This window comes from Heptranchias perlo, chromosome 13 (assembly GCF_035084215.1).
Source record: "Heptranchias perlo isolate sHepPer1 chromosome 13, sHepPer1.hap1, whole genome shotgun sequence".
Taxonomy (NCBI): Eukaryota; Metazoa; Chordata; class Chondrichthyes; order Hexanchiformes; family Hexanchidae; genus Heptranchias; species Heptranchias perlo.
The window spans coordinates 13727868-13748785 of record NC_090337.1 but is presented as its reverse complement, the minus strand read 5'-3'; the positions used below and the strand labels follow the sequence as shown (position 1 = coordinate 13748785).

Genomic DNA, 20918 nt, shown 5'->3' with positions numbered 1-20918 from the left:
AGGGAATCCAGAAGTAACGGTGCGCGAGCGGGAAGAGAAGCCATTGCAGGTGATTCTACGACTGGATAGATAAGAATGGAACCAGGCGAGGGCAGTCCCACCCAGCTGGATGACGGAGGAGAGGCATTGGAGGAGGATGGTGTGGTCAACCATGTCAAAGATTGCAGACAGGTCAAGAAGGATGAGGAGGGATAGTTTACCACGGTCACAGTCACACAGAATGTCATTTATGACTTTGATAAGGGCCATTTCAGTCCTTTGGCAGGGGCTGAAACCTGATTGGAGAGATTCAAACATGGAGTTGTGGGAAAGATGTGCACGGATTTGGGAGGCGACAACACGTTCAAGGACTTCGGAGAGGAAAGGCAGGTTGGAGATGGGTGGCAATTTTCAAGGACAGAGGAGACAAGGGTAGGTTTCTTGAGGAGGGGGGTGATGATGGCAGATTTGAAGGGGAGGGGACAGTATCTGAGGAGAGGGAACCATTAACTATATCAGCTAACATGGGGGCCAGGAATGGAATTTGGGTGGTCAGCAGTTTGTGGGGAATAGGGTCGAGAGAGCAGGATGTGGGTCTCATGGACAAGATGAGCTTGGAGAGGGCATGAGGAGAGATAGGAGAGAAACTAGAGAAAGATGCAAATTCAGGGCTAGGGCAGGGAGAACCTTAGGGGAAGTTTGGCTTGCTGGGCTAGGCAGAGGCAGCTGAATGGATGGTCTCAATCTTAGTGACAAAGAAGTCCATGAGCACCTCGCACCCCTTGTTGGACAGTGGAGGAGGCAGGGGAGAGGGGTTTAAGAAGACAGTTTGTAGTGGAGAAGAGAAGCTGGGGGTTATCTTTGCATTCCAAGATGATCCTGGAATAGTGAGCAGTTTGGCAGAGGACAGCAGGACCCGATAGTGCTTTATGTGGTCCAGGCAGATCTGGTGCTATAAACGTTCAAGTCTGCGTCCCTTGGACTTAAGGGAGGGGAAATGAGGGTCGCACCAGGGGAATGACCAGGGTGAGAAAGAGTAATGATTTTAAGGGCATCAAAGGGGAGGAACAGCAGCGCTGAAAACCCTGAGTGACTGTGTAAAGGAGGCGTTGTAAATCGCAGGCAGGCAGACAGGACAACTTGTGGGTGTAGGCCATCATTTACTTTGGAGGAAGAGAAGGCATCATTGCTATTATGCAAGAATGGCTGAAGCAACAGCAGCCTCGGGGGTGTCAGCAGCTGGAAAGGCTCTCAGATTCATGGACGCTTCCTTTACCATTGCCTTCTCTTCCTCCAAAGTAAATGAGAGGGTGAGGTTGGAGGAGAGGTGGGCAACAGAAGGTTGGTAAAAGTGGAGCACCTACCTCTCAACCTTATCTGACTCAGGTAGCACCTCGTAGGAGTAGTAGATTAGGAATAAGTAAATTAGCTGGCACAAAGGGTAGACCCAGTGTTAGAAGCATTTGCAGATAGAGTGATTGGAATTTTTGGCACTTTTTAGGAAATATGTTGTTTTGTGAAGTAAACACGGCTTGTGTACATAGGTTCTGAATTCATTTCTAAGCATTTTTCCAGCTTTTGGAGGCTGGGATGTTGGCAGGGGAAATGTTGACTTCTGTCTTATGAAAGAACTTGGCAGAAATCTTTGGCAGTGCGGGACTTTATGAGGATATGGGGGGGTTGAACAGGCAGATGTGAGATGATTTTTTTTTGGTGAATGAGCCGCTGTTTATTGAAAGCACTGGGCTATCTGTTGTGTCCTTCCTTTCTCTGTCTGCTGGCTGTCCTGTCCCACATACTCCCCTTTCTGTGCAGCTTCCTCATCCTATGAAGAGGGAGGTCCTTCCACTCCTTCTTCATCATCATCGCCTTCAGCTTCTGGAAGCTGCAAGTCTTTCTTCATTGCGATATTGGGCTCTTGTTGGGTTGTATTGTAGGGCTCCATCAGATTTTTCCAGGCACCTAAAATTCGACTTGAGAATTCCAATAGTTTGCAGTATGACCTTCTTGTAATGGGATGGGACTCATTGGTCCCGATATTACCAGGGAGGTGGGATGGCAGCATGGTGGCGACTGGGCACGTAGGTAACACGCCCAGTAAAATCCATCCGATCCCCACGTGATCGCGGGTAATTGAAGGCATTTACCGGGTTTCCCGTCGTCAACCTGCGCAGCGGACGGACTGCGCACCCGCATCACAGGCTGTCAGCTGGAGGAGTCCTAATTAAAGGGGCAGTCCTCCAATGCTGCTCCTGCAGCAACCAACCAAAAGTGCAGCATGGAGCAGACCAGGGGAAAGGCTGCTCCCAGATTTAACGATGCCTCACTCCATGTCCTACTGGATGCGGTGAGGAGGAGGAGGGAGATCTTCTATCCGGCGGAACTGGCCTGTCTCTGCCACCAAGAAGGCCTGGCTCGAGGTGGCAGAGGAGGTCAGCAGCAGCAGCAACATCTCCCGCACCTGGATCTAGTGCAGGAAACGCTTCAATTACCTAACTAGGTCAGCCAAAATGAGTACACTTACTCATTCTACGACACTCCATCTTCCACATCACCGCCCCCACCCCACAACTCCTTCTGCACTGCCAACACTACTCTATCACATCACTCCTCACACACACTCAAACCTCATCCTCAACTTACCTGCACTTACTCACCTCCCCAGTACTCACCCCACCACTACCACTCAACCCAATCCTCTTACAATGTCGTGGCTCTGTCTCATACTCACCCTCTGATGCATCTCTTTCACGGTCAGCCTCACCCAAACCAATGCATTCAGCGGTTGGCCACGTCACCATCCCTCACTCACGCCTCTCTCCTTTCTCCCCTTATAGGAGAAGAGAGCACAGAATTTACGGGAGAGGGCGAAGACCGGAGGGGGGCTGCAACATCGGGTCGTCCTCACGGACGCGGAGCAGGCGGCTCTTGAAATGAGCCATACCCTCGAGTGCCTGTCCGTCGGGGACGCCGAGACTGCCACCCGACAAACGGCTGGTGACGGAACTTTAACATTCAGCACTCACAATAGTAAATGATGTTAACATGCCTTGCCATCTTCAGCACCTCAACATCTGTCATCATTCTTAATATTGCCTTCTGTTCTCTTACAGGGCCTTCAGCGACTGCTGTGACGGCGGAGGGCGATTCCACAGAGGACCTGCCGGCCTCTGAGGGGGCACTGTCACATCTGAGCGAGCCATCCACCAGCGCAGATACACACACCTCGGTGGGTCCCTGTCCACAGTTAGTTGGGGTTGCACATGGTGAGTCACCACACATGTGAGCATGAGCAGACACTGGTCACAGGGGAAGCTGTGGAGAGTTCGCGTCGGTGGGAGCATTCTTCTCCAGGCTCTGCTCAGCTGGACACAGATACTGAACCCTGGGGGCCATCCTTTAAAAGGAGAATGATCGAGGAGCAGCAGCATATTTGCGAGGTGCTGGAACAGGTGCCACGCGCACTCTCCACAATCGCGCAGAGGATGGAGGAGTCCAACTCCTGCATGAGTGGAATGGTGGCACAGGTACAGGAGGGGATCTCCGAGATACTGTCACAGGGACATGAGGTAATCTCTGAGATAGTGTCGCGGGTAAGTGCGGGAATGTCTGCGATGGAGGGAAGGCTAGCCTCCATCGAGCTTCAAGCATGGCTCACAATGAGCCCATTGAGACCCTGACAACGGCCCTTCGGACTCAGGGTGAGCAACTTTCTGCCGCCTTAAAAGGCAGGCAGATACACTAGCACTGGCCTTACAAGGCTTCACACATGTCCTCCAAACTGTCATCCAGCAGGGCGGTAGGAGTGATGTGGGCCTGGCCTAGGAGATGGATGATGGCGAAAGGGGACATGGAAGTGGGGACGCCACTCAAAGTGCTCCCACATCTCACCTGTTGCCCCCCTCTCAACCAGTACCCGCAATGCTACCTCCTCTCCAGGTGGTCAAGTTTGCCCCTGCACAGGTGCAGGTGGAGCAGTCTTTGGAGGGGCCCTCACGGGCACCGAATCTCAGAGGGGGTAGGCCCAAAGCATCTAATCGGTCAGGGCATGAACAAGAGCAACCTGCCACTACCTCTGCTGCAGCCACAGGGGAAGCACCACGTAGGAGTAGTCGGAAGCATAAGGCAAAGGTTTTGTGAGCACAAAGGGGATGCACAAGGGTGTTTGAGGGATGGTCATGTTTTTTATTTATATTTGAATTTTGCTAATGGCACATTAAATATTATTATTGTCACCACTACTGCCACGTCTTGGCCATTCTTGACTGGCTTGTGTAATAAGTCCCTTTCATGAGGTTTACCATGAACACCCACACTTGATGCTACCCATTGGGTCACTCTACAGTGGGTGTATGTGTAGTTGCAGGACTGTTTTGTGCAGGGGTTGGGGGAACGGCTGGTGTGGCCACTGCTCTGTCCAAGAGGTAAGAACTGGACTCTTCACACTGTCTGATGTTAGGGGAACCATTCACATATCAGTGACTCCCTGGCCTCATGAGCAGCCAGGTGAGCCGTTGTTCTGCCCATGGGTTGCTCCTCCTCCTCGTCCTCCTCCTCCTCGTCTTCCTCCTCCTCCTCTTCAATGTGGGTGGCAGATGTGGCTGGGGCCTCCTCCAGCGGCACCCCTCTCTGTTGTGCCATGTTGTGCGTCCCACTCTGTGTGGCGCGTATTGAAGCGCTCCCCCAGAACGATCAAGGCACCTGAAGCGCATCATGAGCAGCCCTATAGCCTGCTCAATTGAACACCTGGTAGTGATGTGGCTGTCGTTATATCGACGCTGTTGCTCAGTGGTGGGGTTCCTCAGAGGTGTCATGAGCCACGTGTGCAGGGGGTATCCCTTGTCCCCGAGGAGCCAGCCCTTGCGGGTGTTCGGTGCGTGGAAGAGGGGTGGGATGTTGGACTCCCAGTGGATGAAGGAATCATGGCAGCTGCCAGGGTATCTGGCGCACACACGAAAGAATCTCTTGCGGTGGTCACAGATGAGCAGAGTGTTGATGGAGTGATAGCCCTTCCTGTTGACGAACAGTCCTGGCTCGTGTGGAGTTGCTCGTATTGCCATATGGGCGCAATCGATTACACCCTGCACCCGTGGGAAGCCAGCCACAGTGTGAAATCCCACTGCCCTCTCCGTCTGACTGAGGTCATCCATGGGGAAGTTGATATAGTGCGAGGCCCTGCGAAACAAGCCATCGGTGACCTGCCTTATGCACTTGTGTGCAGACGACTGAGAGACCCCAGCGATGTCCCCGGTGGCACCCTGGAACGATCCAGAGGCGAAGAAGTTGAGTGCAGTGGTGACTTTGACAGTGACAGGTAAGAAGATGGTGCTCGGGCCAGCCGGGAGCAGCTCGGCATGAAGGAGGCTGCAGATGTCCGCGACTACCTGGCGACTGACTCTGAGCCTCCGTATGCACTGCTCCTCAGAGAGGTCCAGGAAGCTGAGCCTCGGTCTGTAGACCCTGTGGCGAGGGTAGTGCCTCCTGCAACGCCGTTCTCTCTGATGTTGCCCTTCCTGCTGTGTGCAGGTGCCTGTGGTGCAGCACTGTGTTGTGGAGCTCCACGTGGCGGAGGTGGACGGCGTGCCTGGTGAGACTGGTGATGTTGCTCGTCCTCGGATAAAGTGATGAATGCAGCCACGGCGCCCCCCATCCTGACGATGTGAGTTTGAGGGGGTCCGCAATGTAGGTAAATGTGTTTGCACAGCAGAGTTTAGGGTATAAATTAATAATTTTGAGTGGAAAGACAAAGGTGTTGCAGCCAAAACTTTGTCTGAAGTGACAGAGTGCCCTGCTGCAATAAATGAGGTACTCCCCCCAACTGTCAAATAATCCTTTGCATCTCCCACTGGCTGCTGGCTGAAACACGTCTGCTCCAACAGGGAGTGTTTCCCACAGCACGGGAAACACGCTGAGGATCCTTCAAAATTGCACCCCTGCCAAAATCTCCAGTCAATGAGGTCTGTCAAGTACCTCAGCGACCTAAATAACAACGTAAATTATCATCCCGCCGGCTTTAATTGCCGGTGGGAGTCCCGCATGCGGGAGCTGCACGTGCACCTGAACGCGTCATTGGGGAACCTGGAAGTGAGCAGGTTGGAGCCGGGCTCTGAACCCGCTCCGGGATTCCGCCATTTTCGGAGCCCCCCCACGCCCAACATACCCACTCGGCCATCCGAAAATCGGCCCCATTGTATCTGTTGTCCTTTTTTGTCTGCACGAGGTAGCCCTGTTCACAAATCAACCATCCAGATACACGGCTGTGAGTCATGAGGGTTGCCACAGTGGATTGTCGCATGATGCAAGTGTTGTGGCAGCTTTCTGGGCGTCTGACATTGACGTGTAGGAAAAGGCACTTGGTATCGTACACCAGCTGGACATTGATAGAATGAAAGTCTTTCCGATGAGGAACATAGGAACAGGAGTAGGCCATTCAGCCCCTCGAGCATGTTCAGTCAGATCACGGCTGACCTGTACCTCGACTCCTTTTATCCGCCATTGATCCATATCCCTTGATACCCTTACAAAACAAAAATTGATCGATCTCAGTCTTGAAAATTTCAATTGAAATCTATAAAATTGAGTAGGTTGTCATAACAGACTTTGAATGCCACATATATTCCATCAATTGCTCCTTGCATCTGTGGGAACTCTGCCAGTCTGTATAAGTGGATAACTCTCTCTCACTTTGTGTGTATGCTTCCATTGGGAAGGATATGAATTGCCCCAGCTCTCCTGAATAGAACATCAGTGAGCTTCTTGATGCAGTGCTGAGCAACTGCTTGACTAATGTGGAAGAATCACCTGCTATCCAAGTAGATGATTTAACTTTCCACCAGCAATAAGTTAAGGACTGGTGGCAGGAGTGAAAATCAGCTTGGTGAAACGTATGTCATTAGCTGCAGAAGCTGCTATAAATCTAAAGTTTATTAGCACCCACCAGTCAGAGAGTGGATCCTATGATGGGTGGTATGTGCTCATTTTTACCATAAGTAGAACCTCAGATGCCTGTCCTGGCCAATACTTATCTCTCAAGCAACATCACTAAAAACAGATTATCTGGTCATTATCACATTGCTTTTTGTGGGATCTAGTTGTGTGCAAATTGGCTGCCGTGTTTCCTACTTTACAACAGTGCCTACACTTCAAAACAAAAAGTACTTCATTGACTGTAAAGCGCTTTGGGACATCCTGAGGTCATGAAAGGCGCAATATAAATGCAAGTCTTTCTTTCATGTCTCTCCTTTTCTGGCTCTCTCTAAGTCCAGAAAATATCCCCTTGAGGCTGAAACACCTGCTCAGCATTCCAGCACATCCTGCCGCAAATAGCTGCCAGAACTCTCACAAGAAAATAATCAATCAATTATTTTTTCCTGGAATCTCGGTAACCGTTTGAAAGGCTCAACCACTGTAGTCAAACATCTGCAGATGGTTAAAAAAAAATTTAAACTGCCAAAACACTGGAAATCGGAAATAAAAACAAAAGATGCTGGAAATAGGCAGCAAGTCAGACGGCATCTGTAAAGAGAAAAGACAAATTATGACATTTTGGTGGTGTACCCTTCATCGGAACTGAATATTTCCAGCATCAACAACAACTTGCATTTATATAGTATATAAAAACAGGAAATGCTGGAAATACTCAGCAAGTTAGGCAGCATCTGTGGAGAAAGAATCAGAGTTAACGCATCTGCAGTATTTTGCTTTTGAATTAATATAGTGCCACGAATGTAGTAAAACATCTCAAGGCGCTTCACAGGAGCAATTTTCAAACAAAATTTGACACCGAGCCACATAAGGAGATGTTAGGACAGGTGTCCAAAAGCCTGGTCAGAGGTAGATCTCAGAGAGGCGGAGAGGTTTAGGGAGGGAATTCCAGAGCTTGGGGCCTAGACAGCTGAAGGCACTGCCGCCAATGGCGGGTTGAAGGAATTAGGGGGTACACAAGGGGTCAGAATTGGAGGAATGCAGAGTTCTCAGAGGGTTGTAGGGCTGGAGGAGGTTACAGAAATAGGGCTGTTTTAATTTTTGGGGATTACCAGTTCCTTGACCATACATGTTAGGGATGCTCATAAATGCCAGAATGCACATGAAGAATACTTTGCAGCCATATTTGCTCCTTTATATCTCATTTACGTCCCAATGTCAGCTCCTGAAGTGTACAATACACAGCAGGCAAAAACTACTCAAAGATTTGTTCTCATTGTACCAGAACAGTATCTAAACGCCAGGCTGAGCTGTGTTGGTGATAGTAGAGTTGCTATTTATTTGTCTATCATTTACTTTGACACTGCGACTACAAATAACATTCATTAGTGCTGCGCCACAGAAAATCCGGCCCCGTATCTTTTAACTTTTGTTTCATGTAAGTGAAAGGGCCAGAAATATCTCACCGAGGCAAACGGGGCTGAATAAGTAACAGGAAACTGAACACAAGGCTGCCTTCTCCTGTTAAGCTGGAACTGAAATAGTCAGAAAGCTGTGACAGATTAAAAATATTTCTCACATAGCTCAACACCGAAAATAGCTTCAAAATGTATGTACTAGACTGTACAAAGCAACTGAAGAACAATATATACCACATCAAACTTTTTCTTTAATAACTTCCAGCCCATTTTGAGATGGAGACAAGAATCTAAGATTAATTATTAAGAAATGCATGTGATCATTTTTTAAGAGAGTCTTGGTGCATCAAGGACAATTTATAAGTGAACTATTAAGTTAAGCCATTTTTCCACTCTACTTTGCAGCTTAGTCCTACTTAAATACAAATTGTTCAGAGCGTGACATTTATTCAGCTGTTTTCCATTACAGTTTTTCGCACATCCACATGAATAATGTAATAAAAGCCCTTGAGATAACTTGACCTTTGAACATTGCCCGAGGAACCTTCCTGCATTTATCGCTAACAGTGTGACACATTTGTGTGAAGCCTTCACACTGTTGACATGTAGAACTTTCCAGATAAAGTAAACGGCATCAAGACCTCTGAGGGGACTTGTTTCAGGCAGACCTAAAGCACATTAAACAAGCCCGAGTCCCACAAAGAGGCACAATCCATCACTTTCACAAGAGAACAAAGAGTACTCTGGTGGGGGGTGGAGGGGTGGAGGATGGACTGATGCTCTATGTACACTGGTTATATAAAATCCACTTTCTTTTGTAAACAGTATAGCCTAGAAATCATCCTGTTAGATATTAGTGTACAAACATTTAACACATTCACATGAAATTAATTTGCTTTTTAATGGTCTTATTGGGGGTGAAATTGGTCTTTGGTAGCAGCGCGAAACAGGTGATTGCGAATTGGCAGCCCGTTTTACAATGAGCCCCATTTTTTTTTTCCATTGAAGTCAATTAATCAACAAGCGTCACTCGCCTCCAACAAGGGGTCATTTCAATATGAAGGAAAATACATTGGATAATGTACCTTTGTTGGTTGAATATCATTTCAGTACATTCATCCATACATGGGTGGACATATTGAACGAAACCCGTCATTTCTTTGGAAACCCTACTGAGTGTGGGAATGGATGGGAACACGGGGAGTGCATCTCCATCCCATTTTCCTCCTCCACCCAACCCATTTCTGCCAAGAAATCGATAGAGGGAGCACGGAAAATCCTGACGATGGCATTGAATTTTTTTGCCACATTAATTATTTCAAGTTTCACTTCTTTTATCCTCATGTTGTTGGGGGTTCATCTTCAACTTCACAGCCTGGGAGTCAATATGCAAAACGGATCGCGCTCCCATTCTAGAACCCATCTGATTTCATCTCAGTGATTTCAGTGGAAATGAAAATTGAGCGTGTTCTATAATGGGCGACAAGTTGTTTGTTTCCTGCTCGATTGCTGTGATCCTTTTCCTCTTCCCTCTGGCTATAACACTCTGTGATCACTCACTAAGACCACGTGGGCATGCTGACATCTTTTTCCCTCTTCCATCCCTCCACCTCTTAGGAGAAGACTTTTTTAAATTTCTCACCTCTACTCCTCTCCTGAAGGTATTGGCTCTGTGCAGAAAATAATCAGTAAGGCTAATGGAATGCTGGCCTTTATATCTAGGGGACTAGAGCACAAGGGGGCAGAAGTTATGCTGCAGCTATACAAAACCCTGGTTAGACTGCACCTGGAGTACTGTGAGCAGTTCTGGGCACCGCACCTTCGGAAGGACATATTGGCCTTGGAGGGAGTGCAGCGTAGGTTTACTAGAATGATACCCAGACTTCAAGGGTTAAGTTACGAGGAGAGATTACACAAATTGGGGTTGTATTCTCTAGAGTTTAGAAGGTTAAGGGGTGATCTGATCGAAGTTTATAAGATATTAAGGGGAACAGATAGGGTGGATAGAGAGAAACTATTTCCGCTGGTTGGGGATTCTAGGAGTACGGGGCACAGTCTAAAAATTAGAGCCAGACCTTTCAGGAGTGAGATTAGAAAACATTTCTACACACAAAGGGTGGTAGAAGTTTGGAACTCTCTTCCGCAAACGGCAATTGATACTAGCTCAATTGCTAAATTTAAATCTGAGATAGATAGCTTTTTGGCAACCAAAGGTATTAAGGGATATTGGCCAAAGGCAGGTATATGGAGTTAGATCACAGATCAGCCATGATCTTATCAAATGGTGGAGCAGGCACGAGGGGCTGAATGGCCTACTCCTGTTCCTATGTTCCTATGTTCCTAATTGATTCCGGGGCAACCAACTTCAGTTTGACTCATAGCAGGTCTGTGTAACCAATTACACAACCATTGATTTTAAACTAAGGTTATTGGCCCTGAAATTCCTGGGCCTAGGAGGGCAGAAGGACTTAAGTCCAGCGTGAGGTCCAGAATTTAGGCCTGGGTCTCCACCCTTTTTTTAACCCCTCCACCTCTCCTCCTTTAAGACCCTCCCTAAAACCCATCTCTTTAACCAAGCTTTTGCTTACTCTTCCCAATATCTCCTTCGTTGACTTGGTGTCCATTCTTGTTTGATTATGCCTCTGTGCAGCACCTTGAGGTGTTCTTTTTGCGTCAAAGGCGCTATATAAATGTGAGGCATTGCTGTTTTTAAAAAAAAGTTGGAATAGTCCAACGGGAGTGGAGAGGACCCTTCTCATACCCATCCGCAACCCCCCCCACCAGCCCCCGCCGGCACCCCCCCACCATTGTGTTGTCACTCAAGGAGGCAGCACTCGAAGGATGACAACTCTACCAGTTCTACCTTTACTAGGGCCGTGGGAAAGTAAACGTGCATGAAGCAGGTACACTGACTAAACCAGTGCATAATGCCAGTTTCATGATGGCCACTGATCCAAGGTGACCAATTGCCTTTAGGAAAGCAGCAATTTTAAACTCGCAGCATTTCTTTTTTAAAAAGACAGTCTTTGGATGAATCAGTCCTGGCCTCCTGATGGAGTGTGCCTATAGGACAGACGCCCAAGGAGTGCCTTAAAAGACACAGGCGCAAAGCCCCTTTATGTTAATGACCCATTCCCAGGCTTTGAGACAGCATCCCCATTGGGCCAGACTGACTATACTTTTGGATAGAGTGTGGGACTCCAGGAATTTTGACGCCACTATTTCCTGTGATGTGAACTAAGAGGCAATCTAGCTTTGTGCAGGAAACTTTGGGAGGTTATTCACTGTTAGCTTCCATGCTTCATATCTATGATCTTGGCATAAGGACAGTTGGATTTGTTGAATCCCAGTAGATACACATTCACTGCAGAGAGTTGTATTGAATTGCAGTGTTTATTAAGCAAGAAGGAATGAGACATCAGTAAGATGGATTACGCTTGGGTTGTGGGTTGCCAGGCACTTGTACAGTGCTTGTGCTGTTAGTAATGGGGTGTTATTTTCTTTCCTTAATGACATAAAAAAAATCAAATGAATGCTGAACTTGACTGTACAGCAGTTTAACAGTACCCTGTAGGTAAAGGAAAAACACTCATTTATTTTCATATCAGCTCTGCATTTTGTTTGAGTTATGGACATATTACACCCTTAAGTACAATATCAGCTTTGGCTTATGGGTCATTTGTGGGAAGGAATTTGCACTCTGCGTATGCCACAGAGCTGCACCTATAAATTATCATGGCATTTTGACACCAGTTTAAAATGAAAATTCCCGAGATACTTAAACTCCAGCCTATCATTAATCGTAGACCTTCTGTGCACTTCACTAATCCTAAACGTAGATTTGCCTGACAAGTCCTTACTAGTATTCTATTTTAGCAGCCTTGTAGTGTGGAGAAGTGAGGAGAGGCACTGGTTTCTCATAACTAGATAGCTGTGGGTTTGAATCCCAGAGCCTCATGTCAATCAATTAAAACATTAAGTTTAACAAATGAAAATGACTTGGATATGATTATTGACAATCTGCTGAAAGTAGTTGATCAACGTAAAGCTTTTATTAACAAGGTATATCAAGCACTGGGATATAGTTAATGGGCATTTTATTATTATAAGTGAGAACAGGTTGTATTAATAATGACATATTTGGAATGTGATGTAAACATTTAGGTATCCCAACTCTGAAGGATATTAATACATCAGAGAGTTTTTAAAAAATAATGGGCCAGAATTTACTGTAGCCGGTGAACAAATGGCGCCCGCCATTAGTTAGACTTGGTCTTGCCCATTTAATTTCCAGGAGCTTTTGCATGGCAATTGCTGGAAGTAAGAGATCGAAACAATGCGGGGCCCCCTACAGGGCATCTGGGACTTATGTGAACAGGGCAAGCAACTGTGTATCCCCTTAACCAATCAGATTGAAGGATTGTTAATCAACAGCGCACAGTCTGAACCAGGAAGTGTAAGTTAGAATAGTGAATTCAATATCAAATCAGGTACAGAAAGAGAAATAAAGAGAGGGAAAGAAAGGTTGGATTAAGAGAGAGAGAAAAAAGAGACAGAAAGGAAAAGTTGAACAAAATATAATTTTATTTTATTTTCATCTCCAACAATTAAAACATGAAGGAATGAGACTCCACACTTGTAATTGTTAATTTTCAGTGCCAGAGAGGTTGTTTGGCAGTAATTAAGAATTATCACGCCGTTAAAAAGTGTACTTAGACTAAAATGGACAAGGCCTAACTTTCTGTGGCAAGTTTAATCCATACCTACCATGCAAATACAGGAACTTCACACCATTCAATGGAGAGTTTTACAGGGCTTGGTGTAAAACCAGTGCTTGTACCGGTGTTTGTCAGTTTCCTGTCACGTGGGTTAGGTTCAAATGCCCCCCACGCCAAGTAGTCGGCATCAACATGCACACTTGGAGGTGAACAAACTGCACTAAAGTACTCTCTGTGAGGAGAACTGTCTGATGTGGAGCTGCCTGGAGCATTTCACCCTCTGGAAGGAGGTAGTCCTTTGTTAAATGGCTGGGACCAATTCATCCTCCTGAAGCAGCTGTGTAGGCAAAATAGAGAGTGTAATTTAATTGGTCATGAATAATTTACTTACATGATATCCTTTCCGTCTGTAGATCGTGGAAATGAATTAGATGCAGAAGATGGCTGAAAACACCAGCATATTTCACAACTTACTATCCGACCTTGCACAGGACAAGGGGGAGACCATGCCAAACAATTCCATGGGGAATGGCTCAGTGGCGGCCAACCAGACCATTTGCATAACTGGCGGGAGGCACGATTACATCTTCCTTATGATCCCTGTCATATACAGCATTATATTTGTGGTGGGAGTTTTGGGAAACAGCATGGTCGTGGTCATCATTTATTGCTACCTGAAGCTGATGACGGTCGCGAACATCTTTTTGCTGAACCTGGCGCTGGCCGACCTGATCTTTGTGGTCACTTTACCGTTCTGGGCGGCCTATGTGGCCATGGAGTTCCGCTGGCCCTTTGGCGTCTTCCTGTGCAAGATGAGTGCCACCGTCGTGCTGCTGAACATGAACGCCAGCGTCTTCCTGATCACCTGTCTCAGCATTGACCGCTACCTCGCCATCGTGCATCCGATGAAATCGAGGACCAGGCGCACCTTAGTCCATGCTCGGATGGTTTGCATTATGGTTTGGATCCTGGCTGGCTTCGCAAGTCTGCCCGCCATGTTCTTCCGTGAAGTCAGTTACTACGACGGCTGGAATAAAACCATCTGTGCCTTTCATTATCCGACGGAGCACAAGAATCATTGGGTATTTGGCCTGGCTTTGCTGAAATCCCTTCTGGCGTTTCTAATTCCGCTGCTGGTCATTTTGATCTGTTACTCCCTAATCGTCAAGAGTCTGGTGCAGGCCTACCAGATTGAAAGAAGCAAGCCAGCAAGTAACGAAGCATTTAAACTGATTGTTGCTGTCGTGGCGTCCTTCATTTTGTGCTGGCTTCCCTTCCAGGTTTTCACTTTCTTGGATGTACTTTCCCGGTTGGACGTTATCAAAAATTGCCATATTCCTGAAATTGTTGACACTTCCATACCCTTTACAATCTGTATGGCTTACTTCAACAGTTGCCTGAACCCTATTCTCTACGGGATTGTTGGCCGCAATTTCAGAGCAAAGTTCTTCCTTCTTTTGAGGTGTATGCCCCCCGAGATCAGGTCCCACCCAAGTCTGTCGACCAAAATGAGCTCTTTATCTTACCGTACCATAGAATCCCTGAACGTAATGACCATGCAATCAGCCTCCTCAAAAGAGATGTAAACGGCCCTGCCTCACAAGGCATCGTCAGGCGATCAGGATTTCAAAAAAGTGCCACAATCATATTACGGATGTATCCAATCGATGGCCAGTTTGAACTGACTGCAGTGGAACCAGGTTCAGTGACGCAGGAGAACCAAAGGTTCCCGTCGCCAGATTGAAATTTGAAATCCGCCCCTTACAATTGTTTCCCCTCCGTCTCCTCAGAGTGCTACTTACCCGCTGGGGTTCTGGTTCCCAGTGATGCTGGGTACCTTCCAGTCCATTGACCAACTGTCCATTGGAGAACCTTCACCACACGGACTGCAGCGGTTCAAGAAGGCAGCTCACCACTACCTTCTCAAGGGCAATTAGGGACGGGCAATAAATGCTGGCCTTGCCAGCGACGCCCACATCCCAAGAAAGAATTTTTAAAAAATTCTTCATGTTCGAGTCCAAATGGTGAGGCATCCAATGTCCACACAAGTGCATTTTCCAGCAGAAATCACTGGATGGTAATTAGGAACACGAGCTAACTTTCTTTCCCCTGCCTAGAACAAGTGTGCTGGGGGCTAGTTGTAGGACGACTCTACTCCCAGCACCTTCCTGCCTCCATTTCACACGGTGCATTTACTAACCGAGCCCTCCTGGGAAATTTAAATTCACAGTTTTAACCTTGCTGTCTATTTTTATAAACAACATATCCTACACTTCTCTACAGACTGTGTAACTCATGTAGTCAAAAAAGTGAGGAGCACATGACAACTATCTACTAAGAAACATTCTGCTCGAGTCAAGACTACGACCGGGCCGGTATTTGATATAAAACTGCAGATAAAAGCCGGCAACTAGCAAACCTTTTACCGCGGTCCATTTAACGGTGAATTCAGCAATTCAACGAAGCAAAGCAGAAAACAAAATACATGGTCCATATTTTAGGCCCTAAAATTCCTGGGCCTGGCAGGGCAGAAGAAAGACTCTAGTCCACTATGGTCAAGTGGCCTTTTTTGAAGGTGGCAAATTGTGACAGGGAGAAGTCGCTTCTTGCACCATCTCTTTCACATCGTGACATAACTCAAAGAGGCGGGACTAGCAAGATGACATCAACCCCCACCCCGTCAAAAACCCACCAGTTTCACCTTTACTCGGACCAAGGGATAGTACAAATAGTACAACAGCATGAAGCAGGAGGACATACTTAACTGATACGGCTGTAGGAGCTCAATATTGGTTTCCCAGTGCCAATCGATTTCAGGTTGCCATTAGGAAAGTGGCAACCAAGAATAACAATAAAAACTTGCATTTATATAGCGCCTTTAATGTAATAAAACGTCCCAAGGTGCTTCACAGGAGCGTTATTAGACAAAATTTGGCACCAAGCCACATAAGTAGATATTAGGGCAGGTGACGAAAAGCTTGATCACGGAGGTAGGTTTTAAGGAGTGCCTTAAAGGAGGAGAGAGAGGCGGAGAGGTTTAGGGAGGGAATTCCAGAGCTTAGGGCCTAAGCAGCTGAAGGCACGGCCACCAATGGTGAAGCGATGAAAATCGGGGATGCGCAAGAGGCTAGAATTGGAGGCGCGCAGAGATTTCGGAGGATTGTAGGGCTGGAGGAAGTTACAGAGATAGAGAGGGGCAAGGCCATGGAGGGATTTATTAAACAAGGATGAGGATATTAAAATCGGGACATTGCCGGATCCCCAGCAACAATTTTTTTTTAAATACGTTCTTCATCCTGAACAGACTTGACCTCCTGACGGAGCGGCGAGCTGCTGCTCCAATGTTCCTGGTCTCCTGACAGAGCGGCGAGCTGCTGCTCCAATATTACTGGTCTTCTGACGGAGCGGCGAGCTGCTGCTCCAATGTTCCTGGTCTCCTGACAGAGCGGCGCGCTGCTGCTCCAATATTACTGGTCTTCTGACGGAGCGGCGAGATGCTGGTCCAATGTTCCTGGTCTCCTGACAGAGCGGCGAGCTGCTGCTCCAATATTACTGGTCTTCTGACAGAGCGGCGAGATGCTGCTCCAATATTCCTGGTCTCCTGACAGAGCGGCGAGCTGCTGCTCCAATATTACTGGTCTTCTGACGGAGCGGCGAGCTGCTGCTCCAATATTACTGGTCTTCTGACGGAGCGGCGAGATGCTGGTCCAATGTTCCTGGTCTCCTGACAGAGCGGCGAGCTGCTGCTCCAATATTCCTGGTCTCCTGACGGAGCGGCGAGATGCTGCTCCAATGTTCCTGATCTCCTGGCGGAGCGGCAAAGCGCTGCTTCAATGTTCCTGGTCTCATGACGGATCGGTGAGCTGCTGCTTCAATGTTCCTGGCTCCCTGACGGAGCAGCGAGCTGCTGCTTCATTGTTCCTGGCTCCCTGACGGAGCAGCGAGCTGCTGCTTCAATGTTCCTGGCCCCCTGATGGAGCAGCGAGCTGCTGCTTCAATGTTCCTGGCCCCCTGACGGAGCAGCGAGGTGCTGCTTCAATGTTCCTGGCCCCCTGACGGAGCAGCGAGATGCTGCTTCAATGTTCCTGGCCCCCTGACGGAGCAGCGAGGTGCTGCTCCAAGATCCTGGCCCCCTGACTGTGCGGCAAGGCACTGCTCCAAGATCCTGGTCCCCTGACGGAGCGGCGAGGTTCTGCTCCAATGTTCCTGGCCCTCTGTGGGATGGACATTCAGAAAGCACCAGAAATGGTGCAAGCACCCAATCCCTTTGTTTTATTGACCATCCACAGGATTTGGGTATGGGTCACTAGAAGTCGGACTGCCCCCGGTGACGGTGCAGGGTTCCGGGAATGTTGGCCCCTGAATTTCCGAAGTGTGTTGATGTCTCCACATAAAATTTGACAAGGGAAGGTTTTCCAAAATCCAAAACAGGCAGGGGGCAGGATACAAGAAAAGCATGAAGATAAGGCGGGGCATGAGAACATGACTTGAGTTGTGCTGTTTCCCTTGTTGCTGATGAAATTTATTAAAAACCACTAACAACAACAACTTGCATTTATATAGTACCTTTAACGTAGTAAAAACATCCCAAGGTGCTTCTCAGGAGCAGTTATCAAACAAAATTTTGACACCGAGCCACAAAAGGAGATATTAGGACAGGTGACCGAAAACTTGGTCAAAGAGATAGCTTTCATGGAGGGTCTTAAAGGAAGAGAGAGAGGTGGAGAGGCAGAGAGATTTAGGGAGGGAATTCCAGAGCTTTGGACCTTGGCCGCTGAAGGCACGGCCACCAATGGTGGAGTGATGAAGATCGGGATGCGCAAGAGGCCAGAATTGGAGGAGCGGAGAGATCTCGGAGAGACTAATGTCCGCACGTAAATGTAAATTGGGGAAAATGGATTTTAATTTGATAAAACACGGTGGGATACCTTCCCCCCACCCCCCGGTGTGGACATCGGGTGGCCAGCCAGTGCAGTGCGTCCTCTCCTGGCGGGAGACCCACTTCATTTTGGGGGGAGCGAGGAGCCGGAGCAGCAGGGTTCCAGGCAGCTTTCGTGGAACCCCGTGAAACATCTCCAGCCCCACAATAATAAAGTAAAACTTACCTGTTGTCTCCACTCCAGCTGGACTGCCAGTTGATATTGGGGGGAGTGCACACGCTGTCCTAATATAGCAAATGGAATCCCATGTAAGTTGTAGAACCCGAATTTGCATATTAAAAGGACCTACCCACTGACTCAGGCGGGTCGCCAACTCTGGTTGGACGTATTCCTGGAGGTTCCATCACATGACCTCTCGCCTCCAACTGCCGCTCCTGGTCGAACAGCCTTTTTTCCTATCACCAATAATTTTATAACTAATAAACGAAAGTGTTCAAAGAATTTTTTTAACAGCATACATTTTTTTGCAAAGCCCCCATGCCTTTTCTCCCCGGGTTTGCTTGCAGCAGAGTCCTGGAGATTAATTTTTCATTCCTGGAGACTCCAGGACAATCCTGGAAGGTTGGCAACCCTAGGTCAGTCTCCCAGCAGTGGGCCTGGGGGAAGTTTGTGGCAGCCACAGCTGTAATGGTGGGGAATGACTTACCGCCCCTGTTTCCACTGATGTTTAGTTTCAATGCTGGAAATTTCTAGAAAGCTCAATCAAAAACCAACCTGCCATGAGCGAAAATCGCTTGATCCAATAATTGATCAGACCTCCCTGCCGTGTTCAATTTATTTCCCAGATAAATGCCTTGTCTTAGATTATTAATCCAGTAGATACTGCACGCATACGATATGTAAAATATGTACACAAGTTTGGTGAATTAACCTTGTGTTGCTGGATCATACATTTAGGTTTCAAATATCAAAATAGGCTTGTTTACACTGAGCAAATTCAAGCCATCGTGTTCTCAATCGCACAAGGTGAAATTGAAATTCTAATCGCATACTTAAAAGTATTAAAATCTTTCTCAGTGTTACTTCTATCAATGAAGAGAAGACAAAATTCTGTTAAAATGCAAATAAGCTTGACTTTGATCTTCTCTCCCCAAAAGACCATAAACAACAAGCAATTCATTAGCCTGTCTCATCAATCGGATAACCCCCTCAAACCCATTGTGTTAGGAGGTCCCCTTTAAAAGGTCCATTTTCCAACCCACATTCTCTCTGAGCAAGGCTCCCAGCTGACACCATGGGAATACTACATTCACCCTGAAAGATATGGAGACAGCTAGATTTGCATGTCATTGTGTCAATAATGTTGTCATTGTGTTTGCTGTGACTACTCTTGTAGCTGAGAAATCACCTCATGGAACTTTATTCAATATAATGCAGTTTGTCACCTTTTAACTTTTCAAATGTAGAACGTTTTGGCTTGCGTGAAATCTTGGTGTGTATTATAATTTATTGTATCTGCTTCTGATTGCTATTGCATTTTTGTAAGCGCACAGCTTTTAAACAAAATGTTACCTCTATTATCATTAGTTATCATGAATAAAATATTTCAATGTTCTATCATTATGTATAACTGTGAACCGCCTCCATTACTTGAGTCATGTGCTATATACAGAAAGAAAGAACTAGCATTTAAATAGCGCCTTTCATAATCTCAGGACGTCCCAAAGCGCTTTATAACCAATTAAGTACTTTTTGAAGTGTAGTCACTGTGGTAATGTAGGAAACGCGACAGCCAATTTGCACACAAACAGCAATGAAATAAATGACCAGATCATCTGTTTCTGCCTGGACCAGGGACTCTCAATGCTGGGGGTTCCCATATCCTCAGCCTAGTCGATGCCCAGTGGATCGCCGTTAGTTAGTATACCTGAGACCAGCTGTACTGGGCAGCAGAGCAGCACCTGCACACACCATTTGGGATCTGGCCTAGGTCCAGACCTGGACCCCCGAATGTTTAACTGACCGCAGTGCGGGAGAGGAATAGTGGACGGCAGGAGGCCACCGGCCGGGATCAAAGGAACAGTCCTCGGCATTCGGGTAAATCATGGGGAGGAGGTTTCAGAAGGGACTTGCGATCTGGAAGGTAGGAAGCCCGGGACTGGGGCGACCTAAACTTTCCTTGTGGGGCCACGTTAAAAAAAAGTTTAAAAACTTACCTCTTATGATCCCTTCTGGCCCGGACTCTTCTACCCACTAGCTTCACCCGGCGAGAAAGCCACAATGGTTAATTAAAACAGGAAAGGCTTTTGCTCACACACCAACTTAGGGAGGCGAGTGATCTTTCTCTCTTAGACAGAGACACCAGATAGGGACATGATCTGCTTGAATCAGCAGAAACAGAACTAGTTAGCTTAGGAACACTTAGCTTGAAAGTGAATTATTGCTAAAGTGGAGGGAGAGTTGCATCTTTGTTGATTTCAAAAAATGAGAAGCGGTAGGAGAGACTGTTTCTACTGGCAGGAAGATCGGTAACCAGAGGATACAGATTAAAGATAATTGGCAAAAAAAAACAGAGAGGAGAAATTGTTTTACACTGCAAGTTGTTGTGATCTGGAATGCACTGCCTGAAAGTTTGGTGGTTCAATAGTAACTCTCAAAAGAGAATTGGATATATACTTGAAAAGGATAACATTTGCAGGGCTATGGGAAAGAGCAGGGGAGTGAGACTAATTAGATAGTTCTTTCAAAGAGCCGCCACAGGCACAGTGGGCCGAATAGCCTCGTTCTGTGGCATAAGAGTCTATGAAGCTTTCTCAAGCAGACTAACAAGAGTTTAAGTTGGAGTTGGGGACACTTGCTAACAGTCTGATACTTTTGGATCCCAGCTGCTGAGCCTTGAGTTCCTGACTGAACTCATGGAGCAGTCTTGTAACAAGACCCGTTCAAAATGGCATCCGGCAGCCTACAAAATGTGCCTGATTTCCACCTTATCAGTACGT

General features: G+C 47.1%; 1 protein-coding gene and 1 long non-coding RNA gene across 3 annotated transcripts in view; one reads left to right on the top strand and one right to left on the bottom strand.

Moving 5' to 3' along the window:
* Window positions 1–19504, top strand: part of LOC137331305 (type-1 angiotensin II receptor-like) — a 41124-nt gene extending 21620 nt beyond the window's left edge. For both annotated transcript variants that reach the window (XM_067995019.1, XM_067995018.1), the window contains exon 2: window positions 13453–19504. In XM_067995019.1, the coding sequence (XP_067851120.1) occupies window positions 13471–14625 (1155 nt within the window). In that variant the 5' untranslated portion in view covers window positions 13453–13470 and the 3' untranslated portion in view covers window positions 14626–19504. The remainder of the gene's footprint in view (window positions 1–13452) is intronic.
* Window positions 13025–20391, bottom strand: LOC137331307 (uncharacterized). The gene is made up of 3 exons (XR_010965423.1): window positions 20136–20391; window positions 18269–18374; window positions 13025–13376 (listed from the first exon to the last, which is right to left on the bottom strand). It is a non-coding gene; the product is annotated as an uncharacterized lncRNA (long non-coding RNA).
* Window positions 20392–20918: the final 527 nt, after the last annotated feature.